This window comes from Elgaria multicarinata, chromosome 10, assembly GCF_023053635.1.
Source record: "Elgaria multicarinata webbii isolate HBS135686 ecotype San Diego chromosome 10, rElgMul1.1.pri, whole genome shotgun sequence".
NCBI lineage: Eukaryota > Metazoa > Chordata > Lepidosauria > Squamata > Anguidae > Elgaria > Elgaria multicarinata.
The window spans coordinates 94,204,584-94,231,767 of record NC_086180.1 but is presented as its reverse complement, the minus strand read 5'-3'; the positions used below and the strand labels follow the sequence as shown (position 1 = coordinate 94,231,767).

Here is a 27,184-nt window from a genome sequence, read left to right as displayed (position 1 = left end):
GTGGTGTTCAAATAGTACAGGACCTCTACCACTATTTACTATATTGTTCTCTGTATTCTGAACCTAGGACAAAGTTTATTTTGAATCTGTTACGGGATATATCTGACAGCGATGATTAAGCTAAAGTTATATATTTGCTCTCTGATGCTGACAAATTTGTGACAGACAAGAGTTGCGAGATTTGCAGTAGCTGCCCAAAAGTTTAGAAGAAGGTTCATAGAGGTCAAAATGGTGAACTGTAATGATGAAATTTAACATGAAGTTTTAACGTATCAGTAGTATTAACCTCTTTACATTTACAGACTTTTAAAAATATAAATACTTGTTAGTGTCTCTTATTATTTTAATCATTTGTATTAAAACTAACTTTTACATATTCATGGGCACCTTCTAATGAAAACCTTGGCTAGTATCCTTTTGTATTCCAATCCTTTGTATTACAGAGTTTTTGTATGCTTATCTGTATTGTTGGTGTATGCATTTGTAAAGTTAATATGACCATGATGGTTGAAACAACAAATAAACAACACTGCATATCATCCAAAATAAATAGTGCAGGAATTTTAAAAAATACTATGAAATCTTGTATAAATGAGAGAAACCATCTCCTGAGAAGATTACTGATTTTCTAATATCTTTATCTACTCATATATTCTCAAGAAAACACTTAAAGTCTTGAATCAGAACTGTCATTAGAGGAAGCAAGAGTAATAATTAAGTAACTAAAAAATAATAAAGCCCCAGGGGTTGATGAATCCAGTATTCTATAAAATGTTTACTTCAGAAATATCTGGATCTTTGGCTTAAATTATGAAATCCGTAATGGAATGTTTGATTAATTTATTCCAGTTATGGAGATATGCCAAATTTATGGACTCAAGCCAAAATTATTGTGCTTCTCAAATTGGATAAGGATCCTTCATTTCTGACATCTTATTGGCCAATTTCTTTATTGAACCACGATTTTAAGGTTTGGAAATGGGTTTGGCTAATCAATTAAGAGCACAATCCTATTAGATCTGTCCTGTGTACTTGAAAGCCTCAAAACTCTGAGCCTTACAAGTATCCAGTGCAGACTTAGAGGTGTGCTGTGCCTCTCACTCTGCATTTTAGGTAGATGGGTGTTTTTGCCTGTCTAGCTGAGGCGTGGGAGAGTGGGAGTGAGTGAGAGTGGGAGTGAGTGAGAGTAGAGGCTGGGAAAGGCTGGGGATCACTCATATCCCCATTCCCCTCCCCTGCTGGCTTGCCTTTCCCTTTTCTCCAAGCCCGCGTCCGAGGGCTCGTAGAGGCAGCTGGCACAGTTCTTTCCACCCGCTGCAAGGTGGTGGAGGAGGGTGCAGGGAGCTTGGACTCCTGGGTCTGAGGTCAGAGCACTAGTTTCGGTTCCAGGAATCCAAAAAATCCTATGCCCCTCCACCCAGAAACTGTCTAGGGGCTATGGCAGGCTCTCTAGGCAGGCCATTAGATAAATATATAGATAAGGCTCAATTAGAGTTTAGAAAAGAATGGCAGTTGGCACATAGTATAACGAAAGCGATTAACAAAATTCATCAAATAAAATGAGGTAAGAACCCAGGAGCATTACTATTTATATCTCTATGTCTCTATCTCCTGAAAAGGCATTTTATAGAGTTGAATGGCAATATTTATTTGCTGCTTTAGATAATGGGTTAAGACTGTGCATAATAATCCAACTGCAATATTAGCAGTTAATTTTGACTAAGTAGAGTCACAAGATGGTGTTGTCTGTTGTCTCCAGCTTTGTTGTGTGTAAAGGAACCTATAAGAGAGCAAGGCTGTATTCAAAGAGTGTATTTTCAAAAGAAAACATCTACGCTTTAGCTATATGCAGATGACATGGTAATTTCTTGTTTAAATCTGGGAGGGGGCTTGCCTCATTTAATTCATCTTATAAGTGGTTTTTTCAGAGATTTCAAGTTATACTGCTACTTTTTCTAAATCAGTTTGGATGGGTTTCAATTTATCAGAACAAACTAAGATCAATCTAAACAATTTAATATACAACATAAATCTATAAGAATTAAAATACTCGATATCTGGGTAGCAGAAGATATAGAAGAAATATCTGAACTGAACCATAAGCCAATCGAAGGAAGAATGGCCAGGACCAAGTCAGGAGTAAATAAGGACGGGTCTTAAAACAGATGGAGAGGAGATGATAATATAAGCACAAACCGAGAGAGGAAGGGGGCACTGCATTGGGACTGTGGGATCCATCCGCCCCCCCTTACGGTTGGGATAAACCATGGCTGGGGTGAATGCGCCCTGGGGGAAGAAAGGGGGGAGATGAAGAGGGAGACAGGAGGGAGGGGAAGGGAGGAGGGTGAGGGGAGGATTACGGATGGGGGAGTTTTTGTTATATTAAGTTTAAGTAATGTGTTTATGTGGGTGGACACAAAAGGGATCAACAAAGAAAAAACAGAATATGGATAAGAAGATTAAGATCAACATTGAATGTTAAAGGATTGGGGTCAGTAGTGAAAAGGAAGAGGATAGAAATAATGCTAAATAAGGATAAAGCGGACATTATTTTCTTATAGGAAACACATCAAATAAAAGATGGGAAGAATGAACTTAAGTTAAGATGGGCAGTGACATATGAGAAAGCTTTTGGTACTTAAAAAAAACAGGGAGTTGCTATTTTAATATCAAATAAATGTGGATTTAATGTATTAGAGATTAAAAGGGATGTAAAAGGTAGATTCAGGGGCAAATGGCGGGGTAATATTATACACTGGTCAATATTTACGCCCCAAATGAGAAACAAATGAAGTTCTATAAAGAAGTGTTTAGAGAGATGAAGGACATACACAGAGGGCATCTAATAATAGCTGGAGATTTTAATATGGTTTTGGATAAAAGGCAAGATAAATCAAATCCTACTATTGGGGAGAGAAGGAATAACATTACAGCTTTAAAAAAATGGATGGATGAATCTGTCAGGTATGCTTTAGGGTGGATTCCTGCACTAATGGGGGGATTGGACTCGATGGCCTTATAGGCCCCTTCCAACTCTACTATTCTATGATTCTAAGTGCGAGTAGACTCCCAATCTGTATTCGCCTTGACGCACTGGTTCTACTGCTGAAATCTTGAGAAGATGCTATATGTCCCGTTCCATTCGCAGCTGCTTAATAGGGTTGTATGGCATGGGAGAAGGAAATAACTTATTTGGAGGTTGGGAGACCAGCTCCAAGTGAAGTCCGTGACAGATGGTCTCCAAGATCCAGCAATGCGTGGTGATGGTCTGCCATGTGTTTGAATAGTCTGAAAGATGACCACCCACCAGTCATCTCGATACGGTTGTTGTCCCCTAGATCCACCTTGACGACAGTTCCAGGTAGAACGGAAGGACCAAAAATCTCTTCCTCTAGAGGAATTTCTTGAAGAACAAAAGGACTGGTTGGGCTGGTAAGGATTAAGGGATCATTGATAGGAATGCCTGTCTTCCTTCCTCTTGGAAGAGGGCATAGCCTTTTTCTTATCCTTGGATTCCACCAGGACATCATGAAGAGCATAATCTCTAAAAAGCTTTCCCCCACAAAAGGTTCCATAGTTAAGTTGGAACGTGATGTGGGGGACAGAGTCTCAGTGGAACAGCCATGTCATCCGTCTGGCAAAGACAGAGGTTGCTAGTACATGAGAAGAAAACTGTGCTGAGTCCAATGAGGCATCTGCAATACAGGCAATGGCCCTGGAAATTTTCAAAAGGGTTTTCCTCAGACTAGCTGGATCATCTGGAGAATTGTCAAGCAGGTCTTCAGCCACAAGAGTGAAGCCTCACAAAGACAGAGGCTGAGGCCTGAATGAAAAGACCAGCAGCCTCATGAGCCCTGCACAGACCAGACTCCAATTTCCTTTCAAATATGTCCTTGAACTGTACTTTTGGATGCCGAGCCTGATGCACAAGAGCAGCCACAGGCGCATCAATTACAGGATCGGCTATCCTTGACTTGATACTCATCAATAGCGATGACTTCGTGGATAAAGTGGCAATTACGGGAACTCTGGGGAAAAGTGACCACATCATTCTTGAATTCTTGATTTTAAAGGAAGCAAAAGCGGAGTGTAGCCATACACGTACTCTGGATTTTAGGAAAGCCGATTTTAATAAAATCAGAACAGGCCTGAGTGAAAGGGGAACACAGAGAGAAAAAGGTAAGACCACTTTGGTGTGAGGCAAATCAAAAACTGGGCTTCCAGGATTAACTAGGCCTCTCAAAGGTTCTGTTGCAGTGATTTGTCTTAGACCTCAAGGTGGCACTCAGCTCCCACCCTGGCAGAATCCCCGAGCACAGAGAAAGTATGACACCCCCGGATAGCATCTGGAATATCACCTTGCACATCTTTGGTGTATAATGTAGAAATTTAATGAAGGGAATCTTTTAGGTAATGTGTCCAAATGGGAGAAAAGGGATTTGATAAGGACTTGATAAGAGAAAAGGACTTTCTGGAAGATGATATGGTTCATACAGTTCAATATACTAAAGAAAAGTTTGATCTGCATGATATGAAGTGGTACCTATTCTTTCCAGTTCATTATGCTCTGGTGAGGAAATATGGGTCTTTTAGGGACTGAACACCCATTGAGAATTTTTATCTTTGTCCCACTAGGAAAGGATAGGAAAAATATACTTGATTGTAAAGGGGTTGCAGGAGGAACAGTCATGGAGGGAGCAATCCTATTCCTGGATCCGAAGTCAGAGACAGCAGTCTGACCTTGGATCCAGAAATCAGAACTCAACCTCCCCTCCTCCTCCTCCTCGCAGCTGGCATGGAAAGAACTGCACTGTTTGGCCCTCTGACATCAGGAACTCAACATCAGAGAGGGGGTAAACGAGGTATTCCAGTAGGTGGGAAGGGAACCCGAGAGGCTGGGATATGAGCTGTCCTGAAGCCTCTCCAGTCTCCTTCCCTCCCCCTCTGAAATACCCCAGATATATGGGCAAAAAAGCCTGTCTAATAAAAATGTAGAGTGGGAGGTGCAACTGAGGCAGTTTGCCCCTGTCACTCCTCCGCTCTGCACTGGATGCTCGATAAATCTCTGGGTATTAAAACATTACCTCAATTATATTTAATACTTTTTGTGAACCGCCCAGAGGGCGCCGGCTATTGGGCGGTATAGAAATGTAATAAATAAATAAATAAATAATACATTGCAAAATTAAGAAGATGGCTTAGAACATGATAGATGCTGGAGATATAGTTCTTGCAGAGCAGATTATATGCACTTTTTGGGTATTGTGTTAAAATAAAAACTTATTGGAATCTAGTTTTTATTTCCATCGAGCAGATATCAGGTCTTAAGCTTCCAATGGATCCTCCTAGGACACTCAACTATTTAAAAGTTTGTGTGAAAAAGGTGGATGTGGAATTAGTTATTCACCATTTGACAGCGGCAAAAATTACAATAGCTTCATTTGAAAAAAGGTACTGCCCCTCCTCTATCTGATTGGGGTTTTAGGATAAAGGCCACAGAATGGCTAGAAACAAATGCTTGAAAATAAGTTTATTGAAAGATGAAGTGCCGTTTTTAGGTTTTGGAACAATAAATTTAGAGATAGTGTTCACCTGTATTCCTTGTTTTTCCTGATCTGATTTTGTTGTTGAAAGATATATTAAGAAGTACAAATTTTTGTGTTAATTTTTAAATTTTTATTTTATATGTTTAAGTAAGATTAAAAACCATTTATTATTGTCCATAATACAACTATTAAGAACATTATAATACAACTTCCACAAAATGTAGTTATGGCCACCAATTCGGATAGCTTTAAAAGTGGGTTAGATAAATTCATGGAAGGAGAAGGCTATCAACAGCTACTAGCCCTGACAGTTATGTGCTACCTCCAGTAGCAGAGACAATAAACCTATGTACGCAAATTGCTAGGGAACATGGATGGGAGGGTGCTGTTACTCTTGTATTCTGCGTGTGGGTGCTTGTCAACAGCTGTGCTTGTCAACAGCTGTGCTTGTCAACAGCTGTTTGGCAACTGTGTGAAAAGAATGCTGAATTAGATGGACTCTTGGAATAATCCAGCATAGCTCTTCTTATGTTCTTATACTGACTAAGAAAATTGATAGTATGTTAAACTGAAGAGAATAATGCATAAAATAAATCAACAAAACCAACATTCTAATTCCATGTTCAAAAGTTTTTATTCACAAATACCTACTTCCTGTGAACTGAATCCTTAATTCCCAGCAAGCAAAGAGTGGAATAGAATAAATACTCACTCCAGTATAATGATGAGCACCTCTGTGCAAGTTGTTGGCCCTTCCTTCCAAAAAATGGATTAGCCTTAAGAAAAAGAAGGATAAAAGCTGTATTACAAGCCCTTGATTACAGTTAAGAAAAGAGTAACAATAGTAGTGCCAACTATAACTTAAGTTTTTATAAGAAAAAAAGTTTAAAAGTGTAAATAAAATTTTGAAATAACACTTACCGAAAATCTATCTCAGCAAGAGTTTCCAGCAGTTCAGTCCTAACTAGCCAATAGGAACTATTCCTCAGTGTAAGGAGGTCAACCATTAACTTTAAACCTAAGGCACTATAACTGCTACTGCACAAACTCATGATGCAATGCTAAAGAGAGAAGAGAGACTTTTAATAATTTTAAAAAATAATAATTTAGTACTCAATAATAGACAGAATTTATACATTACCAAAGCCTATTTACTTATTGTTTGAAGATTATACTTGATCTGTAGAATTTGCCTATTACAATAAGTGAATTAATAAAGTAAAATATAAAACAAAGCCAAGCTATTTATACAATAGACTGCATTAAAAGAACCCTTACCCCAAACACCAATGCATTGAAACAAATCAAGCTGAAGTGTCACTGGGCCTGTTCAGACGACATGTTAAGCCATGGTTAGGCCGCTAATCCTTTTGCAGCAAATAGTGAGCATGTTAGAACTGTGGTTATATAGCCACCATGGTTAGGAACATTTAGCTCAAAATGCTTATCCACCATGGTTTAGCGTGTCATCTGAACAGTGCCACAGAGGACATGACTAGATCTAATGGGCTTAAGGTGCAGGAGTGTGGATTTCAGCTGAATATTAGGAGAAATGTTTAAATGGCAATAGCAATTTGACAATAGAATCAATTACCTAGGGAAGTAGTGGGAAAGCCAACTGTTGGGAATGTTCTAGCTCTGCATTTCCTGCATCAAGCCTACTTCAAGGTAAGCTCGGAGGGTGGCAACAAGGGAGAGGGCCTTTTCAGTGGTGGCCTCCCAACTCTGGAATGATATCCCCGACGAGGCTCACCTGGCGCCAACATTGTTATCTTTTTGGCGCCAGGTCAAGGCCTTCCTCTTCTCCCAGGCATTTAGCAGCATTTAACTACATATGCTAAGTTAGTTTGTTTTTAATGGCCCCCAGAACTGTTTTTAAATGGATATTGTTGTTTTTATGTTTTTGATGGTTTTAAATTTTGTATACTTTTTAATGTTCACTGTTTTTAACTTTTGTAAACCGCCCAGAGAGCTTCGGCTATGGGGCGGTATATAAATGTAATAAACAAATAGATATAAAATAGATATAAATAAATATTTGGGGGCTACCACAGAAAAGGCCCTCTCGCTTGTTGCCGTCCTCCCAGCTTCCCTTGGTGTAGGCACCTCAACATCCTTAGATGTTGAGCATAGGAGTGGGAAGAGGCGTTACGTCAGGTATTGTGGTCCCAAGCTCTGTAAGGCTTTATAGGTTAAAACCAGCACCTTGAATTGGGCTCAGAAATGTACAGGCAGCCAATGCAAGTAGGCCAGAGTGGGTCTTATATGTTTGAACCTTCTGGTCCCTGTTACCAATCTGCCTGCTGCATTTTGCACAGCTGCAGCTTCTTGTCTAGTCTGACTGGCAACTGGCTCATCAGGCTTCCAGGCAGAGATCTTTCACGTCATTCACTAAATTTTATCACAATAGGGGGGAAGGAGGCAGAAGAAAAAGGTAAAAAAAAATCTTTTAAACATCTGAAGCACACATGCTCCTGTTTTAGATTAGCTGAAGCCCTGAACATGAGCACTCTCTCTTTATGCCTTGGACATACCGTAACATTTCAGTTACCTCCCCTAGGATCTCCTCAAGCCCAAGTCGCCAGTCAACTTTAGCTACCATTTTCATGTAGATGTTGTAAAGCATGGGGAAAAGATGGAATCCTGCAGCACTCCTTAATTTGAGCAGTAGCCCTCCAGTATCACCTTCTGAGTCCTATCCCACTCCCCCACCAATGACCAGAGCCATTACAATAAAGTGTCCCTTTAGCTAGGGTGACCATATGAAAAGGAGGACAGGGCTCCTGTATCGTTAACAGTTGCATAGAAAAGGAAATTTCAGCAGATGTCATTTGTATATATGGAGAACCTGGTGAAATTCCCTCTTCATCACAACAGTTAAAGCTGCAGGAGCTATACTAGAGTGACCAGATACAAAAGAGGGCAGGGCTCCTGCAGCTTTAACCATTGTGATGAAGAGGGAATTTCACCAGGTTCCCCATATATACAAATGACACCTGCTGAAATTTCCTTTTTTCAATACAACTGTTAAAGATACAGGAGCCCTGTCCTCCTTTTCATATGGTCACTCTACTTTAGCCCCATCCTTGGAAGGTGGTTGAGAAAAACACCATGGTCAATACCAAACATCACTGAGATTTGCACAAAAATCAACAGAATTCTGGAATATATATCTGATACACGTGTGTTCCATAAACAATAATTTCCTTTGATTTAAACTATCAATCATGCACATTCCAAGCCCATGCTTTTAGACTGTGTGGCTCTAAGACATATTGATCTATCACATCACAACTCATTACTTGAAGATATGTGCCTTTCCTTTCCCAAAAGTATTTTTGGAGCGAACACTGTATCTTCCAAATGCCATAAAATTCCCCAATAAATGATAATGCCAATCCTGCTGTAATCCACCCCACATTCACCCGCATATATATGTTACACGTCAGATGTAAGGATGGAAACAATTTTACACTTGTGGTTGGGGGGATTTCCATAGCCTTTTAACATCTCTCTTATAAGTTCTCTTCAAAGCACAGAGGACTCAGGGAGGGAAAAGGATCTATCAGTTTGAACTGTTCAACCAGAGGCAGGTGGATCCCAAAAAAACCTGTGGTCATCACTGGCTACCTGGTAACTATGCTTATGGACTCCTGCCTGTTAATAAAGTCATAAAGATAAGAGCTCCACTTTTCAAATTGCTATGTTCAGAGAAGTTTCTGCTTACCCGTACAGCAGTACAAGCCAGCTTGCATGTAACTGAAGACTTGTCTTTCAAAGTTCTTTGTAACAAAGGTATACAGTCTATCAGTGAAAATCTGTTTCCTGGGAATAAGGAAAGCCAACGCAGTGAAACAACTGAAAATATTATAGCACAAAACTTAGATTCACACAAATTTCCCCCATTGTTACCTGTTGAAGCTCTTATGCACGCTAGCCAATTTTCCACGTCGAAGCGAGATTTACTGAGAATGGAATAAACTATTGTTCCACATAAAATGGAAGTTGCTCCTCTAATCTGGGGATCTCCGTGATCAATATAATTCAAAATATCCTTTACATACTGTTCTTCTAGAAAAATAAATTAACAACATATAATAAAGAACTGAATCTTTATTATAAGCATTCTACTTCTTGTCATTTTCCACAGGGACACTGAAAATAAGATGCAAATCTTTTTTTAAAGGGAAGTTGAAATCACATATCTAACATCAAATATCCTAATAACCACCTATGAAAACTGTAAATCAGAGAAGTAACTACAAGGTAAAAATTTCAAACATATGTTATAATAAGTTATTAGTGTAAAAGAAAACCTTACTAAAGTTTAAACACTTGGTTATACTTCGAGTAGACCCATTGAAATCAATGAGATTTAAGTTAGTCATGGCCAACCTAAGTCCTACTAAAATCAATGAGTCTACTCTAAATAACACGAAGACTGGATTCACAGGATATGTTAAGCCACAGTAGTTTACTTTTCTGAATTAACCACAGTGGTTTATCGTGTCATCTGCATTCAGTTTTCCCCAACCACGGTGGTTTATTTAGCCAAAATAAGCTACCCTGATAAACCACAGTCTGCAGTGAGGTTTATTTTAGCCACTATGGATTATGGCATCTGGTGCTCCAGTGTGGGTAAAGGGCATTGGGGAACTAGCTGCTTCACAACAGCGGCAGAAATCCCTGCTGTTCTTGCCCAGGGAGGCCGCGATCACCATATGCCATCGTGCACAAGCCATTGTCCAGAGCTGCTTTTGCACAAAAATGTGACCCTTTGTTTAGGAGAGGAACAGAAGGCAAGCGCCCCGCTTCTAAAAACCCACTTCCCAGCACAGTGTGATCTGTGATCCTTTGGGGGCAACCCCTTGCTACATACCTCCCTCTGATTTTTTTTTTATTTTTTAAATGTTCGCAGCTCTTTTTTGTGCAAAAGGCAGAGTGCAGATTTTTGTAAAAAGCTGAAAATTGGAAGGGAGAGCAATCCAAGCCCATCCCAAGGACAGTTGGAGCATCACAGTTCTTGGGGGGAGCTTGAATTTTGGGGGGGCCACCCCTGACTTTCAAGAAGAGCACTTTGAAAATGTAATGGAAGTCTATTAGCAACAAGCTCCATTGACTTCCATTCAATTTTCAAAGTGCTCCTTGCAAAAATCAGGGGTGGGGAATCTACCCCTTCCCGACATGGGGCCTTGTATTTGGATTGACAGGACCCATGAATTACATCCCTTCAAGTACTTTGTAGCCCCCACAGTTCTTGGGGGGGGGCTTGGATTTTGCTCCCCCACCACTGATTTTTGGATTTCTAAAAACTATCCCCCAGCCCCTTTCTGCGCATGACGGGACTGGGGATATTCAAAAACAACAATGAACGTTGGCTGGGGGGGGGGGGGATTCAACAGCAAAGGACTGTACTGACCCACAGTACTTGGGGGGTTGCATCCCCCCCCCCACTACCAATTTTCAGATTTTTAAAAATTTCTCCAGGCTTGTGCATGAAAAGGGCTTTGGGGGAATTAAAAAAAGGAGGGGGGAACCTGACCCCAATTGCCCTTGCAATCGGAGCTGGGAAGGAGGGCTCGGTAACGGACAAAATGAGTCTGCCACCAGGTCCCCTGGGCTGCAGGCTAGAAACTGAGGGGGAGGGAGGGGGAAAATAAGTTATACAGAGTAGCTTATTTGTTCAAGCATGTGTTCAGGGCTATTTTTAAAATAAGCTACTGTGTGTAGTTTATAAGCCTCTATTGCTTAAAGTGACACGTGAATCTGCCCTAAATCTGGAGCCAATTCAAAGGTCTCTAGTTTTGAAATTTGACTGAATTTAGCACAAGGCTAAGCACTAATGGTAGCTCCAAACTATATAATTGGGACTGAGCATGTTATAACAATTCTCTTACACTATTTAGGAATGGCTGCACTGCTCAGATACTTGGAGATGAGAAGGTAATCTGTTGGCACTGCAAGAAACTTACAAAAACACCATATTCTTCACTGGATGTAGCAGGAAAGGAAAAGAGGCTGTAAAGATATTCATTCTGAGTCACAGCCAGACACGAATCACAGTCATATATCAAGGTATGATGTATGATGAAGAGGTGAGTCTTAGTTTTCATATGGTAAGGAAAGAATCCTTTCCAGATCTCCTTCTTGGTAATGGAGCAGAACATGTAACTTCTGAGCTGCCAAGGTGATGGCAATGGACAAACACTGAAAGCTCCACTCTAACAATGAACCAGTTGTTGCTTCATTGTAGATAAGTATCCACTGATTTTTGAAGCAGTCAGAAATAAAAACCAGATTTTTCACACACAAAAGTAAAAAAGCAATATAAAGCTCAACATACCACACTCTTCTTTGGTGGCCTCCAAAGGCATTTTATACAGCTTGCTGAAGAAAGCTTCAGGATGGAGAGCAACAGCTGCTCCTACACAGCTTACTGCTAAAGCTTTTACGCTGACTCTTACATCTTTATCAGGCACCAGTGCTAAGCAGAAGAAGGTGAATATAAATAAAATAAAATAAAATTCCTTTCATTATATAATGTAAACATGCGCATGCTTTTAGCCTATAATATCTTTGTCTGGAGAATCAATAGCGCATTAGCGAAATCTCAGTACTGTGACAGCTGCTATAACAAAGTATCAGAAATAATATTTTAAAATATGCTTTTTATTAAGTAGTTAAACCGGGCAACATATCTAAAAAAATTACCCATATCAGAACTAAAGTTGGTTAATATCAGGAATTCTACTCCAGAAAGTGCTCCATTAAAATGGAAACCATTTTAGACCATTCCAGTGGAATTCCAAGCACCTTGGAGGCATACATTCTGCTCCATGACCACCTGGTGAAGAGCTAAAGCCCTCAATAGGCCTTTCATAAGACCTCTATGTCTCATCAAACAATGATTGGCCTTGGTAAAGGAAGGAGCCAGAAAACTACAAACTAGAGCTTCTCCAACGTTATGTGGAATGTCCAATTCTTTCTGTACAGGCTCCAGTGTTTGGCTGTAGTCTTCACCACACACCAGTGATATTATCAGCATGTACAATGACTTTAAAACAGACCCTTAGACCGAATCCAATCCATGAAGGTTCCCCACCCAACTCACAGAGGCTTGAGCTCCCTCTACAGGACCCGCCACCTGGCTTAGACACTACCGGGAACTTGGAGAGGAGGAAGGGAGAAGAACCCCATGATTATCTCTGATCAGAGAGTGGACATAAAAAAAGGATTTCCCCGGGTATCAGTGCACTAAGTGCTGTGCTTTCAGCCAATATTTGCAGAAACTCTAACAAGCTCCAGATGTGTGCGCCTTGCTCCTGTGTGGAACAAGAACTGAGAGTCAGGCGCATGAGTCACCCAATTGGCTTAGCTTTACCTGCCCTGCGGCTTCACCCAATGGGAAATGGCATGGAGCAGGCGAGGCCAGGCCAGCCAATATGTTGGGTAGATCATGGGTGAAGCATACACCCTGTGAAGCCAGATCACCACCTGAAGCACTGAGTGGGTGATCCACCTGGTTTGACTGCATAATAAAAAAATGACGTCAAGGAACATGGCCCCACCTCTTGATGACATTTGGGCCATGAAGGACTGGATGGAGCTGTCATCTATCCTCTGACCCAAAACCAGTTCCCCATCACTGTTTTAAAACCTCAGCAAAGTCCCAGTGTAGTAAGGTGTGACCAGCTGAACCTAATATAGATTCTAGTATGTTCTTCACACACCAATTCACTAAATGTTCCTCCCAGCTGTAACAATAAAATCTAGGCCATATTCTAGCTGTAGCAGAATTTAGTGTCAATCCTAGCTGAAACATTATTTAACAATGCAATACTATTTATTTTAATCAGTGATAAGTCCCAATAAGTCCCAAGGCCTATTCCCAAATAATTAGGTACAGAATTGCAATCTGAAATATGTTCTCAAACACATTGCTCGCTTATGGCCTTTGCAAGTGAGCGTTTAACCACATCACACTAATGTTAACCACATCAGACTAAATTATCTAAATTAAATGGAACCCAGTATAATTTTTTTTTTACTTTGCGTTAAATCCAACTTCACACTAGCAGAAATCTGTTAGCTCAATGAGACTCTCTCTCCTCCCCCATGAGGCCCTCCACAGCACCCCAAACATCTACTCTGGAATTTTTCCCAGGTCTTTGGAGCAGATTTTGAGGGAGTGGGCTGGCTGCTTCTATCAGAGGAATGACATCATTGGAGTCAACCCACTACGGGTGCATTCATACAACACTTTAGTCAACGGAGTGTGAATAGTCCACTCCATGGATTACTATTTGTGTGCCGCACTTGGATGACACGGAAGTAGTCATGATTGGAGTAGAGTATTCACACTCTGTTGAGTATTCAGCTCTCCCACCCCTCTGCGCCCTTCTCCATCGAATGTTTCCCGCTTACCGCAGTAATGTGTATGCTGTTGCTGCTGGCGGAAACTGCAGAGGGAAAGGAGACACGGGCGCCAACACATCCTTCACCGGTGGATGGATCTTGTCTCCTGACACACCAGGAGACTGTTCTGCAGCTTGTTGGTTCTGCAACAGGCGCAGTTCATGTTCCTCTGCACACACAATGCAGAAGCAACAAGCTGTGGAACGGTCTCCTTGCGTGTCAGGGAATGAGATCCATCCGTCTGCAAAGGACATGTCAGCATCTGCATCCCCTGACAGGGCATGATGTTACTCAGCACTGACACGTCCTTTCCTGTCAACGCCATAGCAGCAGGGAAGAGGGCAGCTAGAGCAATGCTGCCCCCTTCCCTGTTGCGATGGCCCAAACAGGGAACGAAGGGTGCTGTGCCAGCGCAAGGATCTGACCTGCAGCTGTGATGAGCAGAAAGGATGCTTGCACATCCCGTGCCCTTCTCGTGTGGTGAACGGGGATGGGATGCTCAAGCATCTCTCCTGCTCGTTACATCTGCAAGACAGGTTCTTGCTTCCCTCCCCCACCCCCGATATCGGTGGATGGATTTCTCCTGTGGTTTGTCGTTGCATAGTTTGACATTGATCTCCAGACGGATTACAGGGTGGGGGGGAAGGGGCATGTGGGGCCCCGCGATTGGCAACACCCCGTGCAGGGGTGGCATGGACCTGTTCCAGGAATCATGTGGGGAGCCCTCACAACTCTAAGCATGAGGAATAATCCACAGAGCCTGCAACACAACACAATAATCAACGGTTGTGCAGATAATCAACTCTGCAAACCGTTGGTTATTACCATTGGTTATTCTAGAAAATAACCAACTGTGGCATGTTTTTCTTCCTAACAAACGACACGTTAGCCAATGGTGGGCTATTTTAGCAACGGTTGCTTAAACAACCGTGTTGTCCGAACTGAGTCTATATCTAATTTTCTTACCTCCTTTCTCCCCCGTGAGCAGAAAAGAGGCTGAGAGGAGACGAACACAATGAACTAGTGGAGCAGCATTTCCATCATAGTAATACCCTATATCTCCTTTAATTCTGGAGAGCTGTTTAAAAAGACATCAAATTATATTCTTGCAATGAAATCATTGTAACAAAGATTAAAACAAACATATAATTTAAAAAGTTTTCACCAAAAAAACAACTGACTGCTTTAAAACTAGCTTGGGTTAAAGAAAATCAACTACAGCATCTTTTCATTTCAAGAATATATTTCTGGTGCATGTACTGACTGGTATAGAAAGCTTAGAAACCTATTTGTGAAAAAATAATTGCCAACTGCCACAGTGGAGATTATGCCTTCAAATAACAAATATTACTATAAGCAATACATAATTCATAAGAAAAATGGAAGTAGAAGGAGATTCATCAGTGAAAAAGTACAGATTTGCAATAGTTTTTTCTAGAACTATTTTTATCAAAGAATGTGCATAGCTGGAGCACAATAATGGCAAATATAATAACCTCAGACCAAATCCACATGATGGAGAAAAGCTAGGCTTCACAGTATACCAATAAAAGATACCCAAACTGGATTCTAGTACATTTGTCACATAATGTATTTCTTCGATTCTAAGACGCACTTTTTTCCCCATATAAACATCTCTAAAAACGGGGTGCGTCTTAGAATCGCAGGTCATTTATTATTTCTTAGAATCAAAGCTTTTTTTATGTTGGTGGTACTGAAATTAGTGTGCGTCTTACAATCGATGGCATCTTAGAATCGAAGAAATACGGTATTTGAGACGATCAATTAGAATTATTTTTCTCCAGAAACCACCCATCAACTCCACACATTGACATCATACTAGAATTCCCTCCCCTAGGAGATTACATGGCTCCCCATTTTATTGATATTTAAAGGACCAGTTTAGGCTGCACTATTTCATCATCCCTTCAGCTCAAAATAGATGTATTTTCCCACCTGGTATGCAGCTTCAGTGTTGGTTATTTCATGTTGCTAAGTTTTTTGGGGCTCAGATTTTTATATCTTGTTAATTATGCCTGTACATTTTATTCTTTTCATTTTTGGATTGTTTTATTTTTGTTTTATCTTATTGTGTATTGATCTCGAAGCTCTATTAAGCAGGAATAGCTTATAAAACACAAAGCTCCTAGTTCAGAGACCCTTCTGGGGGGAAGTGATGGCCAGGAGGAAAATAGTATTGAGGATTAATACCTTAAAGGTGGCTGCCCCCAGAGGTTCAAATGGAGCCATGGTTAATGCTTTGAGGACTACGTTGAGGGTCCTCATGGGAAACCTTGTGACTGGGGGAGGATTGATCAGGGAAGCTGCCCTGAAAAATCTCCTGACATGTGGGTGGGACCCTATGAAACCTGTTCAAGTCCCTGAGAATGGGCCCCAAGGCAGAAACCGGTTTTCTCAAGGTATAGTCCTGAGGCCTGCAGACAGGCCGTCCTAGAGGAACGCCAAGATATACCCTATGTTGGTGGACAACAGGTCTCTACCTGATGACTGAGCCCATCAGAGGAAGACCTTCCAGGTACACTTGTATGTCTTCTTAGTAGATGCCCTCCTGGAGGCGAGAAGAGCGGAGACCACACTAGTCAAGTAGCCTCGGCTACCTAGAAGTTCCTGCTCAAACTCTTGGTGGTCAATTTCAGGAAGCCTGAATCATAGTGTATGATTGGTCCCTGTGTCAGCAGGACATGCCAGAATGGGAGGACTACCGGGTTGGCCATTGATAAGTTTACTGGCGTACCATGTTTTCTTGCCAGCTGGGCACTATTATGATTAGTTCAGAGCACTTTCAGGATGAGAGACAAGGGGGGAAGACATATAGAACCCCACAGGGTCACCTGCTGGTCAAGGCATCCATGAGCTCAGCATCATAGAGGGTGGCAGACCTGGGAGCTTGATGTTTTGCTGAGAAGCGAAAAGTTCAAAGCAGGGCAGGTCTAGCCAGTTCATCCCCCACCTGAAGGAGTCGGGAGGGGGCGCATTCCCATTGACCCAGGGAGATGATCCAGCCAGCCTGGATATTTAGCACACCTTTCAGATGTTCCACCTTGATGTTCATGTAGGCTTTGGCTATGACACTGTCCATTCTGAGCAGGATATCCTGCATCTCCAGCTGTAAGCCAGAGGAGGGCCAGGATCTCTTCTCGATCCTCCCAGAGTGCAGGACACGGAATAACGGGCTCAAGTTAAAGGAAGCCAGATTCCAGCTGGACATCAGGAAAAACTTCCTGACTGTTAGAGCAGTGCAACAATGCAATCAGTTACCTAGGGAGGTTGTGGGCTCTCCCACACTAGAGGCCTTCAAGAGGCAGCTGGACAAGCATCTGTCAGGGATGCTTTAGAGTGGATTCCTGCATTGAGCAGGGGTTGGACTTGATGGCCTTGTAGGCCCCTTCCAACTCTGCTATTCTATGATTCTATGATTTCAGTGCCAGGCAGATGGTCTTCAGTTCCAGCAGACTGATGCTGAGCTGAAATTCCTCCTTGGTCTACAGGCACTAGGTGTATTGATCTCCACAGACAGCAGTCCATCCTGTCATTCAAGCATCTGTGGACAGCATGATGAATTTCAATATCTTGACGGGGATGCCTCCTGTGAGGTTGGCCAAGTGGGGCCACCATGACAAACAACAAATGGCCTCTGTTGGGAGCATCACTGAAAAATCGTGGTTGTACACTATTGTCGTACTGCTCTAACAGTCATGAAGTTTTTCCTGATGCCCAGCTGGAATCTGGCTTCCTATAACTTGAGCTCATTCTTCCATGTCATGTATTCTGGGAGGATCGAGAAGAGATCCTGGCCCTCCTCTGTGTGACAACCTTTTAAATATTTGAAGAGTGCTATCCACCCTAAATCATCCCTGACAGATAGTTGTCCAGCTGCCTCTTGAAGGCCTCTAGTGTGGGAGAGCCCACAACCTCCCTAGGTAACTGATTCCATTGTAGTACTGCTCAAATAGTCAGGAAGTTTTTCCTGATGTCCAGCTGGAATCTGGCTTCCTTTAACTTGAGCCCATTATTCCGTGTCCTGCACTCTGGGAGGATCAAGAAGAGATCCTGGCCCTCCTCTGTGTGACAACCTTTTAAATATTTGAAGAGTGCTATGATGTCTCCCCTCAATCTTCTCTTCTCCAGGCTAAACATGCCCCGTTCTTTCAGTCTCTCTTCATAGGGCTTTGTTTCCAGACCCCTGATCATCTTGGTTGCCCTCCTCTGAACACGCTCCAGCTTGTCTGCATCCTTCTTGAATTGTGGTGCCCAGAACTGGACACAATACTCAAGTTGAGGCCTAATCAGTGCCCAATAAAGGGGAACCAGTACCTCACATGATTTGAAAGCTATACTTCTATTAATGCATCCCAAAATAACATTTGCTTTTTTTGTAGCCACATCACACTGTTGGCCCATCTTGGAACTGTGCATTTGGTTTCTTTTTCCTAGGTGTAGAACTTGGCATTTATCCCTATTAAATTTCATTCTGTTGTTTTCAGCCCAGTGCTCCAGCCTATCAAGATCACTTTGAAGTTTGTTTCTGTCTTCCAGGGTATTAGCTATCCCACCCAATTTTGTGTCGTCTGCAAATTTGATCAGCATTCCCTGCACCTCCTCATCCAAATCATTAATAAAAATGATGAAGAGCACTGGGCCCAGGACTGAGCCCTGCGGCACCCCACGTTACCTCCCCACATTGATAAGCACTCTTTGAGTTCAATTCTGTAGCCAACTGTGGATCCACCTTATAGTTGTTCCATCTAGCCCACTTTTAGCAAGTTTGTTAATCAGAATATCATGGGACACTTTGTCAAAAGCTTTGCTGAAGTCAAGATATATTATGTCCACAGAATTCGCGCAGTCCACAAGGGAGGTTATCCAATCAAAATATGAGATCAGATTAGTCTGAAAGGATTTGTTTTGACAAATCTTTGCTGGCTTCTAGCAATCACTGCATTGTTTTCAGGGCGCTCCAAGAATTTCCCAGGGATGGATGTCAGACTGACTGGTCTATAGTTCCCAGGTTCCTCCTTTTTGCCCTGGAGATGAAAATTCCTTCGGAGGAAAAATGGAGGTATGACTGATATAATTCTTATGAATTGTCCTCCAGATTAAGGCCATTTGGACTAACAGTTCTGTAGATCCAAAAGTTTCCCCTTTTGTCAAGGATGTTAGTGTCTTTTGTTTTTTCTACTAGAAGTGATTGTAAATCAGAGATTATGTGAATGTGCATTGAAATGTCTTGCAACAGGTTGCTCCAGTTTTCTGGTAAGAATCGCAGATTTGTGGTTATGAAATCTTGTTCTTAGGTCCATTGTAGTTTTCCCTCCATATTGCATACATCCATTTTTTAAACATTCAGTTAAATAAACCACATTAATAGAGGTGCATAATACTGATTGTCTAATGCAATATATGTGGGTTGTTTTAGTAACTCTGCTCCTGAAAGAAGTGGCTTCTTGGTGGTAACTGCAGGTAATGCAATGTACTGAATAAAATTGGTGTGATCCTGGGTTACAAATATCTTGTTTAAGTGCAGCTTTAACTAATGTCGTCATCATAATAATTATTATTACATTTATATCCTGTCTTTTTTCCTCCAAGGAACCCAAGGGGGCGTACATAATCCTCTTCTCCTCTCCATTTTATCCTCACAACCACCACCCTGCGAGTTAGATTGGGTTGAGAGTCTGTGACATGCCCAAAGTCACCCAGTGGGTTTCCATAGCCAAGTGGGGACTAGAACCCAGATCTCCCGACTCTCAGTCCAATACTTTAACTAGCATCTCTTTCACTTGAGGCTCAGGTGGCCTTGGAGTGCCTTCTACTAGTTTCGACTGGTGGCCCAGCTATTCCCCTATCTGGACAGGGATAACCTGGTTTCAGTCATCTATGCTCTGGTAATCTCCAAGTTAGATTAATGCAATGTCCTTGAAAATTGTTCAGAAGCTGCAGCTTGTGCAAAATGTGGCAGCCAGATTAATAGCTGGGACCAGAAGTTATGAGCAAATAAGACTAATTCTTGCATTGATTGCCTGTATGCTTCCAAGCCCAATTCAAGGTGCTGGTTTAACCTATAAAGCCTTAGGCAGCTAGGGACAACAATACCCAACGGAATAACTCTCCCTATCTGAATATACGATCAACGTCTGGGGCCCCCAACCAAGTGTATCCTCAGAGAGAGGCTTGGAGGGGGTTGACAAGAGAGAGGGCCTTCTCAATGGAAGACCCCACTATGGAATGAGCTCCCAATTCAGGCCTGCCTGACTCCAACACTGTCATTTTTTCGGCATGAGGTTAAGACTGCCCTCTACTTCCAGGGCTTTCATGGCATTTAGTGGCATAGGATGAGGTATTTATGCCAGTGATCTAAACAGGTCTAGTATTTTATAGCGTCTAAATAGTTTTAAATTTAGCGTCTAAATAGTTTTTAAATTTTATATATATAAAATTTCATGCTGTTCTGTATGCTGTATTTTTATGTTGTGTTTTATTATTTTATGAATAGCTGTAAACTGTCCAGACAGCTTCAGCTATTGGGCAGTATAGAAATGAAATAAAATAAATAAAAACAACAACAAAATATGCAGATTGGGTTGTCTTCAGAATGCGATGCATGGTGGAGAATTAATGGCTTCTGCTAAACGGGCACAATAGGATATTTATTTATTTATTACATTTCTATACCGCCCAATAGCCAGAGCTCTCTGGGCGGTTCACAAAAATTAAAACCATATATAGTAGGATATAGTAGGATAACTATCTTTCATTACTTTGTGCTAATTAGAGACAGCAGAATGGTAGTTCACAACAAATGGAATGTGGTTTTCTTTCAAAGCGTTAGCCTTTGCTTCCTAAAGGAGAGTATGCCTGGATATTACTAATGGCTCTATTGATATTTTAATCAATAATTTGACTAAGGTATCCACATTATTGGAGATGTTCTTTAAGTTCATTACATCTTCTTGAGAAGCTCTCTTCATTATTGCAAATACATTTTATTCTAAGAGCCAAGCCATATATAATGTTCTTCTTTAGATGCTTTGGATTACATGACATGAAGTTTAGGTACAAATGGGAATTGGTTGGTTTACAACGTAAGTTTGTGAAAATTTGATAGTTTTCAATGGTTAAGAGGACATCCAGGAAAGGTAATTTGAGGTTTTCAATTGTGCAGTTGAACTTTATTATTGGGTGGATAGTGTTGATAAATCTCCAAGCTATCCATTCTGTAGACCCAGAGGACAAAAGTGATGGTGTGAGCCGAAGGGCGAGAGCACAAAGGTTCTCAGCCTGAGGCAGAAAGCTGTACAAGAGGAAGCTGCTGCCTGGAGAAGAACTAAAGTGAAGAACAGCTGAACTAACAAGCATCTATTACCTGCCTTACTCCCTTCTTAGGCACTGTATGTGTGTGTGTGAGCGAGCTGTCCTACAGTGAGAGAGCAGGACAGCTGGTGTGGCTGACATCCAACCACCCCTTAAGTGAGAGTTGAGGGGTGGGGACAATTGGCCAGAGTGAGAGACTGGCCATAGCCTGGATGGCAGCTTGTATAATTGCAGAATACCGCTTGAGGAGGGAGGTATATTAGGCTTCCTCTAAATTTAATTGGTGCTTCACTCCCCCAATGGCCTGGTATACCTGTTGTATTATACCAGCTTTTGTTCTTCTTTTATTGTTGTCTATGTGCCAAGGTGAATCCCAGGGGAGGGGGGAGGAACAGGGTGCCCTTTTGGTGTAATCTCGGGCAGAGGGAGATATGCCGTTGGGGGTTGGACATGCCAGGTAAGGGAAAGGAGGGACAGATGGTTGAAATCAGTCCCAACTTTCGGTCCTTCCCTCATATCTCAAGACCTAGGTTGCCCTATCAGCCTGACCTATGATCTGCTGGTGCTGGTCTTGAATGCCAGGTCAGTCCACAATAAAACAGTGACCATCCATGATTTGATTGTGGATGAACGGCCTGACCTGGTGTGTATCACTGACACCTGGGTGGATGAGCTGGGCGGAGTAGATCTGTCTCAGCTCTGTCCACCTGGGTACTTGGTGCAGCACCAGCCCAGACTGGAGGGCCGGGGGCAAGGAGTTGCTGTCATCCATAAGGATTCCATCTTCCTCACAAGGGAGCCCATCCATCCTAGTGCTAGTTTTGAGGGTTTGTACCTTGTGCTGGGCCAAAGAGACAGAACAGGTATGCTGCTGGGCCAAAGAGACAGAACAGGTATGCTGCTGGGCCAAAGAGACAGAACAGGTATGCTGCCCACCCCGCTGCTCAGCAGTCTCCCTGCCCGAGCTGACTGGGGTGGTCTCGGAGGTGGTGTTGGAGAACCCTAGGACTGTAGTTTTGGGGACTTCAATATCCATGCTGAGGCTGTCTGACAGGGCCCGCTCGGGACTTCATGGCTACCATGACAACCATGGGGCTGTCTCAGTATATCATTGGCCCAACACATGTGGCAGGACATACCCTTGATCTGGTTTTTACTGTTGGTCGGTTGGGGGATGATCTGGTTTGGGGGTGGGGGTGTTCAACAATCCCGTTGTCATGAACAGATCATTTCCTTGTGAAATTTTGTTTGCCGGTAGCAGATCCTCCCTGCAGGGGTGGAGGACCCATTAAGATGGTCCGCCCCCGGAGACTTATGAAATCTGAAGGATTCCTGAATGCTCTGGGGGGATTTTCCAGCTGATAGGGCTGGCTATTCAGTCGAGGCCTTGGTCTCACTATGGAATGGTGAAATGGGAAAGGCCATCGATACAATAGCTCCTGAGCACCCACTCTGGTACTGTGGAGCCCGTAATTCACCTTGGTTTACAGAAGATCTACAAGCAATGAAACAGGCTGGATGACAGCTAGAGTGCAGGTGACGTAGGTCTCAGAGTGAGTACAATCAAAGACCAGCAAAGACTCTTTGTTGTGAGGATGGCAAAAAAAATATTATGCCTCCTCAATTTTATCTTCAAAATGCCGCCCAGCAGAATTATTCCGAGTGGTGAAGAGCCTGTTGGGAGGAAGCTCGGGCTCTGGGAAACCAGAATTGGAACCCTCAGTAACCTGCTGTAATAAATTTGCTAGGCACTTCAAGGAGAAAGTTGCTCGTACTCGCTCAGAACTCAATGCCACAGTTTCCAGTTGTTGCAGCCTGATGATGTGGACAAGACGCTTGAATCAGTCCGTCCCACTACATGTAAGCTTGACCCTTGCCCATCCTGGCTAATTTGATCTAGCAGAGGTGGATTGGTTGGGTGGGTCCAGGGCGTGGCAAATGCCTCCCTCTGTCAGGGAGTGGTGACTGCTGCCTTGAAAGAGGCTGTAGTGCGCCCTCTCCTGAAGAGGCCCTCCCTGGACCCAGAGGTATGTGAGAACTACCGCCCCATTGCTAATATCCCCTTTTGGGGCAAGGTGCTTGAGCGTGTGGTGGCCGGGCAACTTCAGACGTTCTTGGAAGAAACGGATTATCTGGACCCATTTCAGTCTGGTTTCAGGCCAGGGCACAGCACTGAAACAGCCTTGGTGGCTCTGATTGACGACCTACTCCAGGTGAAAGACAGGGGGAGTGCTACCCTGTTGATCTTCCTGGATCTCTCAGTGGCTTTTGATACCATTGATCATGGTATATTACTGGACCAGCTCTGCGAGATAGGAGTAGGAGGCACTGTGTTACAGTGGTTCCACTCCTACTTGCGAGAATGACTCCAGAGAGTGGTATTGGGGGATTCCTGTTCCACCCCATGGCAATTAAGCTTTGGGGTGCCACAGGGTTCTATTCTAGCCCCCATGCTGTTCAACATCTATATGAAACCATTGGGTGAGGTCATTAGGGTTTTGGGGTTGGGTGTCATCAGTATACTGATGATCCTTAGCTCTACTTCTCCTTGTCATCAGAGTCAGCTGGGGCTGTGAATGGGCTTGACCAGTGCCTGGAGGCTGTAATGGGCTGGATGAGGGCCAATAAACTGAAGCTGAATCCTGATAAGATGGAAGCTCTGTGGATTGGTGGTTCTTGAGTCTGGGAATTGGGTAAGCGACCTGTTCTGGATGAGGTGGCACTTCCTCTGAAGGAGCAGGTGCGTAGCTTGGGAGTACTCCTAGATCCATCTTTGTCACTGGAGGCCCAGGTGGACTCTGTGGCACGGAGTACTTGGGGTCATCTTCGGCTGATCCACCAGCTACGGCCTTTCCTGGACAGGGACAACCTAGCCACAGTAGTGCATGCACTGGTAACTTCCCGATTAGACTACTGCAATGCACTCTACGTGGGGCTGCCCTTGTAGATGACACGGAAGTTGCAGCTAGTGCAAAATGCAGCAGCTAGACTGCTGGCAGGTATATCTTACAGAGACCACATAACACCAATCTTAAAGGAATTGCACTGGCTGCCTTTATGCTTCCGGTCAGAATTCAAGGTGTTGGTAATGACGTTTAAAGCCCTAAATGGCTTGGGACCTCGATACCTGAGTGAGCGCTTCTCCTTATATGTGCCTGCCCGAGACTTGAGATCTGTTGGAGGAGCCCTTCTCCACATCCCACCAGCACAACACATTTGCTATGATGGGACAAGGGGCACCTGTTGTGGCACCCCGACTGTGGAATGCCCTCCCCTTGGAGGCCCGACTGGCGCCAATGCTGATTTTATTCCAGCGCCAAGTGAAAACATGGCTTTTTAACAAAGCTTTAAATGGTTGAATTCACTAGGCACATTGTTTTAACTGTTTTAACAGTTTTACTGCTTTTAAATTATATATTGCTTTAACTTGGTTTATGGTTTAATTTGTTTTTAGCTGTGTATATTTAACTGTATGCTTTTATCTGTACGCCACCCTGAGATCTTACTTGATATAGGGCGGGATATAAATGTTTTAAATAAATAAATAATATGGTGATTAGGAGCATTCCTGATGAGGGTGGTGGATGGGGATGGGGCAGGTCGTATGCAGCAAACTATTAACTTTAAAGAAAATGTTCCTGTTCGTTTCCCACTGCATGACAAGAGAAAAGTCGCTGCCTCAGGAAGCCCAGAGTGCCTTGAGCCAGTGGTTTCAAAAGTCGTCCTCCTCCTCCTCCTCCTCCTCCTTCTTCCCCCCTCTCCCACACTAGAGGCATTCAAGAGGCAGCTGGACAAATGCAGGTTGCTTACCTGTAACTGTAGTTCTTCGAGTGGTCATCTATGCATTCACATATATGGGCTTTGCGCCTGCGCAGAGACCGAACCGGAACCTACTATAGCTGAGTGGAACGTTTTTTGGCGGGAACCCCTCCCTCACGCTACCGCGCATGTCCACGGGGTTCCCGCCCTTACCTCAGTTTACAGGAGTCCGACATTGTGCCCCCCATAAACATGAGTGTAAAATAAAATAAATACATTCCACATAAAAACTGTGTCATATGTAAGATTCACAAAGTACATTCCACATAAAACTGTGTCATACGTAAGATTCACACCACCAAGTGGGGATGGTGGGTGGGTTGTGTGAATGCATAGATGACCACTCGAAGAACTACAGTTACAGGTAAGCAACCTGCATTTCTTCTTCGTGGTCTCTATGCATCACACATATGGGTGAGTAGCAAGCTGACATACCTTTGGAGGTGGGTTGGTGCATCATCTGAGGATCTCCGAAAGCACTGTCCTCCCAAATGAGCAGTCCTGCCTCGCATTGGTGTCCAAACTGTAGTGTTTAACGAATGTGGACAGAGTGGACCACGTTGCAGCTCTACAGACTTCTGCCAAGGGAACACTTCTGCTGAAGGCAACAGATGTTGCGACGGCTCTAGTGGAATGAGCTGTCACAGGTTTTAAAAGGTCTAACTTGGAGATAGAGTAGGCAAGTTCAATTGTCTCTACAATCCAGCGTGACAGTCGCTGGCAAGACACAGGGAGTCCCTTAGAAGGCGCTCCATAACAAATAAACAATTGCTTTGTTTTTCTAAAGTTCTCTGTTCTAGCCTTGTAAAAGGCAAGAGCTCTCCTTACATCGAGTGTATGTAAAGAAGACTCAACAGGTGTTGTAGGATTCGGAAAGAAAGCTGGTAGAGTGATATATTGGGACAGATGAAAGGTTGACACTATCTTAGGCAAGAAGGCAGGGTCTGTGCGTAACACAACCTTATCTTTGTGAAAGATAGTGTAAGGAGCATCTATCCTGAGAGCTCTAAGCTCACTTGCACGTCTAGCAGAAGTGATGGCTACTAAAAAGACAGTCTTGAATGTTAGAAGCCTAAGGTCAGATAAGGCCATGGGCTCGAAGGGCTTCTTTGTCAATGCCTGTAACACCACTGATAGGCTCCATGGTGGAACGATACACTTTACTGTTGGTATCGTATTTTTAAGTCCTTTTAGAAATTTCCTGGTTGTTGGATGTGTGAATGGTGAAAAACCATCCATGCCACGATGATAAGCAGTAATAGCAGCTAAGTGAACTCTAATTGAAGTGAGTTTGAGACCTTGCTGATAAAGAGTCAATAAGTATTGAAGAATCAAAGATATAGGGCAAGACTCCGATGGTTGATTATTCTCTGAGGCAAACTTCTGGAATCTTTGCCACTTCATCTTGTAAGACTTCCTTGTAGAAGGTTTTAGTGAGGCCAACAACATATGGTCTACAGTCAAATAGTTAATTTGAGAGGTAGAATGGTCGTTATCCTCCACGCTGTCATCTTGAGGGTCAACAGATCTGCGTGTCGAACCTTGCCCTGGTGTCAACACAACAGCGTCGGTATCGACGGGAGCCTGATGTAATCGCCTTTCGACAGTCGAAGGGCATGGGAGAACCACGTCTGTCGGGGCCACCACGGTGTGATGAGGATGCAATCCGACCTGTCCGTCTGGATCTTGGCCAGTACCTTGGTTAACAGTGGAAAAGGTGGGAAGATGTACAGAAGATTTCCTTTCCAAGTCCTGGTGAAAGTGTCTCCTAGAGAGTGCTTTCCTCTTCCTGCTCTGCTGCAGAACCTGGAACAAGCTACGTTTTCTTCGGTAGTGAAGACATCGACAGCAGGGTGGCCCCAGTACCGAAAGAAATCGTTCCTGACTTCGGCATCGAGCTCTCATTCATGGTCGACGTGGAAAGACCTGCTGAGGGCGTCCGCGATGATGTTCTCCTTGCCCGCTACATGGATCGCCGTCAGGTAAGTATTTCTCTTTATGCACCAGTTCCAGATTCTGAGTGCCGATCGGTTCAGAGGGTGTGACCTCGTTCCACCCTGTCTGTTGATGTA

The 27,184-nt window shown here is 43.1% G+C and overlaps 1 protein-coding gene across 2 annotated transcripts in view; it reads right to left on the bottom strand.

Annotated features, from left to right (window-relative positions):
- Positions 1 to 27,184, bottom strand: part of HTT (huntingtin) — a 454,111-nt gene that overhangs the window by 291,679 nt on the left and 135,248 nt on the right. For both annotated transcript variants that reach the window (XM_063135886.1, XM_063135887.1), the window contains exons 15-20: positions 14,928 to 15,039; positions 11,890 to 12,030; positions 9,459 to 9,617; positions 9,274 to 9,371; positions 6,468 to 6,607; positions 6,259 to 6,322 (exon numbers count right to left, since the gene is read on the bottom strand). In XM_063135886.1, the coding sequence (XP_062991956.1) occupies positions 6,259 to 6,322; positions 6,468 to 6,607; positions 9,274 to 9,371; positions 9,459 to 9,617; positions 11,890 to 12,030; positions 14,928 to 15,039 (714 nt within the window). The remainder of the gene's footprint in view (positions 1 to 6,258; positions 6,323 to 6,467; positions 6,608 to 9,273; positions 9,372 to 9,458; positions 9,618 to 11,889; positions 12,031 to 14,927; positions 15,040 to 27,184) is intronic.